At 35.9% G+C, this 4,729-nt stretch overlaps 1 protein-coding gene across 1 annotated transcript in view; it reads right to left on the bottom strand.

Annotated features, from left to right (window-relative positions):
* Window positions 1-386: 386 nt before the first annotated feature.
* Window positions 387-4,729, bottom strand: part of LOC107692442 (AP-1 complex subunit mu-1-like) — a 13,244-nt gene continuing 8,901 nt past the window's right edge. Inside the window, exons 7-12 of the mRNA XM_016491491.1 lie at window positions 3,729-3,871; window positions 2,810-2,881; window positions 2,371-2,529; window positions 1,305-1,430; window positions 1,124-1,199; window positions 387-691 (exon numbers count right to left, since the gene is read on the bottom strand). Of these exons, the coding sequence (XP_016346977.1) occupies window positions 669-691; window positions 1,124-1,199; window positions 1,305-1,430; window positions 2,371-2,529; window positions 2,810-2,881; window positions 3,729-3,871 (599 nt within the window). The 3' untranslated portion in view covers window positions 387-668. The remainder of the gene's footprint in view (window positions 692-1,123; window positions 1,200-1,304; window positions 1,431-2,370; window positions 2,530-2,809; window positions 2,882-3,728; window positions 3,872-4,729) is intronic.

Below are 4,729 nucleotides of genomic sequence, written 5' to 3'. Positions count from 1 at the left end.
TGTAAAGTGTTACCAGTCATTTTTATGTCTATATAGTTTTAATAAGTTTTAGTTCATTTAGATTTAGTTATTTTAGTGCTTCAACTTTAAATGAAAATGAGAAATGTTGCCTTGGCAACTAGCTGAAATAAAATGTTTTATTTAATTTTATTTCAGTTAACGTTTTACTTTATTTCAAGTAATGCATTTTTTTATGGTATTAGTTCTAGTTTTAGTTAACGTTAATAACCATGAACCTGTCTGTTATTTTCTTTTGTTGAATATAAAATATGATATTTTGATTGTTTCAACCGCTTTTGTCCATGCAATGAAAGTAAATGGGGTTCAAAACAATAACAACACTGAATCTTACTGACTTTTATTGTATGAATAGATTATTTTGTGTTTAAATAAAACAAAGAAATACAGATCGGTTTGGAACGACGTGTGGGTTAAAATATCTCTTTAAATAGAACATATATAGGTAGATTCTAGGATGTTTCTGTAATAAGACATTTGGATTATAACCCAAAATCCATTGTTTCATAGGAATTTCTCAGTAACTTTGCGATCTGACCTGATCTCAGACAAAAGCAATAGCAGTCCAACTGCTGTGTGAAAAGCAGTAGCTGTCTCACAGATGAAAAAGGACAGACAGAACACACAACATACACAGGTGCTGTCCTCTCTCAGTTGGTCCTCAGTTGATAATCTGTCAAAAACGTTCAAGTAAAGTCAGAAATACAACTAATACATCATATATATATATATACATAAAAAAACAAGTGCATGAAAGTTTAACTGAAGGCATTTGAATATGTTATTGACATTTGGGTGTTTGGATATATCTGAAGAATTCCATTGTGGTTTAAGATCTGATGTCTGCTTTGCATTTCTTATGAATAAGTGAACAGGGCTGAAGGATTAGAGTGACTCTCTCTCCTCTGGTGTTGCTGATGGAAAACTGATAGTCTACACTATTTCAAAGTGGGTGTGTGTGTGTGTGTGTGTGTGTGTGTGTGTATGTGTGTGTAACAGACAGAGTAAGGCTCACGTTCACTGAACTTTTAATGCAGGGTGAAGGTAAACTTTATATCAGAATGATATCTGAGTAAGCATGAGGTAATTTCTGAATATGTCTCACCTCCACTCTGAGTAATATAACGCACCCACGGTAATGCCTGATATCCGCTCTTCTCGATAATCTTCAAGTATCGCACCTGTGTTTGTTACCACACACAAACAAAATGGATTACAAAAATCAATCTACTACATTGTGACCATTATCAAAGACTATTTTGGGGTAAATATGTGTTTTGCCGCACCTGAATGCCTGACACTGTGAAGTAAGGAATCTCAAACTTTACTGTGATTGGTCGCTTGGCCTCGAGTTCACCACTTTCCACACTTGGCAGTCCAAAATGAGCTCGCATCATGAACTCTTTCCCACCCTTCAACAAGTAAAGACACATCATTAGTTTTTGACACATCTAACTGTCTAATTAACACCGCAACAATCATCACTTTAGTCATAAATCCTAATTAACAGTTCAGTTCTAAATAAGCCTTCTGAGTCATATTCAAGTGGGTGATACAAACTTTCCTGTCTCTACAAGGCTTGCAACAGCATAAAACTCCAAAACCGATTCATGGCCTTTCAAGCCTCAAATGCCCATGCCATCATCAGGACTGGAAGAAAACTAAATGTCCCACATGTCTGTATTCTTAGATTTAAAAAAAATTTTTTTTTTTTTTTTTAAATGTTTTAGTTTATTTTTTTCCACTATCTAGACGTTATAATAAGGCATAGAATTCTTAAGTTCAGTACGTCCTGGCTTGTACTATTTTTGATGTCCTATTTCAGACTAAATAAAAAAAGGTTCATTTTTTGGCAAACACTTTATTCCATATATTTTGTATACAAGCTCCTTTGGCAAGCTCTTTATTTTACTCTATATTTTGCATTCAAGCTCTATACTGTTTTTATGGGCTTTTGCCTTTAATTGTTAAAGAAAAGGGAAAGAAAATAAATGAAAATAAACTAAATAAACTAAAAATAAATTAAATTAAAATGTATACATCAAAAATTCAAAAGCAACATAAAAACAAAAACAAAAAAAATTGCAAGCAATATATAAATTGAAAACAAAAATTGCCAGTAATAGCAATATTTTTAGAAGGCTCTTAAAAGTGTGAAGTGGACTTGCATTTGTTGTCTCTGTGAAATCAGCAACAATTTGAAGTGATCGATTATCTAATTTGTTGTTGTTTTTTTTTCATTTCAAAATAGGATTTTCAAAAATCTGAATGTTAGATTAAATAACTTTCCCAAAGATTGACACAAAGATCAAACATCTTGCAAAACATATGTAAAGCATGTATGGTACTTACAGGGAAGGACTTAATGTTCCATTCTACAGCACTCTTCTCAGGAACCCATTTAGCCTGGCCCGTGGTGGTCTTAAATTTGGGGGAGTCAGCGTCACTAGGAACAGGAACTAAGATGGACACATTGTTGGCAGTGGAGCGGCTCTTGAACTGACTGCGGGCCTGGAGAACAGATGGAGGAACTATAGCACAACTACACATTCGAAGTAAAACTTCCAAAGCTACACTTTCAGAAACGAAAGTTTGGGTATGGTAAGGGCAATAGGACAAAGCATGTTTATGTCAGAATCTGACAAGTCTCTTGGACACAGCTCAGGTAAACTTCGAGCCATTCGCCAGGACAGAAGCCTGAAAGCTAATTACTGAAAGCAAGGAGTGTGCTGGAGGAGGCAAAGCAAGAATCAGTGGATTGTGTAGATTGTGTATGTGTGTGCAGCTCTACCTTAACCTTGATCTCTACTCGACTGTGAGAGAACTTCTCTATTATGCTCTCAATCCATATTAGAGGCTTCACCTGTCAGAACAGAGGAGTGGCAGAGAAAAAATAGAACAGTAAATCTACTGCCACTTATTGAGCTACTGACATTTTTTGATAAATAATCTTCTTAAATAAATTAAATACAGTAATACTTCCAACAGCATAACATCATTTTAAAATGCAACATCAATATATAATCCATTATATAGAACATCTACAGGATGTTTGAGTGTGTGTCTGTGTATTATATATATATATATATATATATATGTATGTGTGTGTGTGTGTGTGTGTGTGTGTGTGTGTGTGAATTTATGTTTGAAAGTGACAGTAATGATATTTATAATGTTTAAAAATACTTGTATTTCAATTACTTCGTTCATCAGCTTGGGGTGAGTACGTTTTTGTGTGTGTGCGTCCAATTCATTTCCTCACACTGGAAGTGGAATTTAAATTTAAATGCTTTTCACAGTATGCATAGTATATACTCCAGAAATAATAAGAGCAGTACAGTATGCTAGTATTCTATTCAAAACATAACCATTGTTTCATGTTTTTGTCTTTTAATTTAAAATTCTTTTAATTAAAAATTCTTTGTTTTCTCTGCTTTGAAGTTCTAGTCTTGTTTTCTCATCATATTCCCGTTCTTTGATTCTTGTATGTTTTTATTTAAATAAAGCTCTCTGAGACCCCATCATTACAACGGCACAAAATAAATCTATATTACAAAACTATATTACAAATCGATCACTCATTAAACACATGAATTAATTACATTAACTTTGATGTTTTAAATTACTATGCATTATTAAGACATCAGTCTGCGACAATATATGGCTAATCTCATTGATCGGAGCGTTGTATACATGCAGGCAGCACTGACCGTGGTGTTGAGTCTGTAAGACATTAGTTCAGATTCTCCATCAGGTGGGATGAAAGAGATAGTCCGGTCATTCTCAAAGCGAGAGAGACGCACACACTGATGAAATTTCACATCTTCCAGCTCCACAGACTTGCTCTTCTCCCCTGAGAGAAAGCGAAATGTAAGCCCAGAGAGAGCGGGATGAATTCTAATATAAGAAAAGTGGTCGCTGATGATTAGAATTTGTGTAAAGCTAGTTAATCAAGTTGAAAGCTGCACACACACACACCACATCACACACAGAGCATTCTAAAGTGTTTCCTGGAAATTGCAAACAATAGCACTTCTGTGCACCTAGGTAAGTGTGGAGGTAGTTTATTTGTTTGACCTCAGCAAAGGGAAAGGCAGTGACTACAGAAGAGCTACTTAATGACTCAGGGCCGCTGAGCCCCAAAACCCACTAATACCACAGAGCTGTGGGATTTCAGCAGCACACTCCCAGCAGGAATGTGTGCATGCATGAGCCTCCCTTTATATTTATGAATGTATTCTGCTCTATCCAGGAGTGACATTTACAGTGGAACATGAAAGAGCTCTCGGAGGTTTGAACTGGAACACAGAGGTCAGATCAGAAGCTCTGGATGTCTGTGTCCTCTGCCGCAGATGAGACCTGCTGGGAGCCGCTGCAGCACCTACTGATGACACCAGCCGCAGAGACTAAAGGTCAGAAAGGGGTTAGGATGCTCTCTTATAGCTCTCTGATTGGCTCCCCAGGGTCCACAGGCAGAGGCTTCAGGGAAAGTGATTGGTGTTCAGAAGCAGAGGTACACTTTTAAGTACACATAGTTTGACTCGGCTGTAAAAGCGCTCTAAAGATAGCAAGTTTGCCCTACAATTTATACATTAAATAATGCAATATAATGTTCTGTATAAAATGTATGTAATTATATATATACTCCAGCATTCCTGTGAGTCCTACAGGGGACAGGCAGTTTAGAGAATAGATGTGTGTGTACATATTA

This window comes from Sinocyclocheilus anshuiensis, unplaced genomic scaffold (assembly GCF_001515605.1).
Source record: "Sinocyclocheilus anshuiensis isolate Anshui unplaced genomic scaffold, SAMN03320099.WGS_v1.1 scaffold70, whole genome shotgun sequence".
NCBI classification, from domain to species: Eukaryota; Metazoa; Chordata; class Actinopteri; order Cypriniformes; family Cyprinidae; genus Sinocyclocheilus; species Sinocyclocheilus anshuiensis.
Note: the sequence above shows the minus strand (reverse complement) of the source record. Positions and strands in the feature narration are given on the sequence as shown.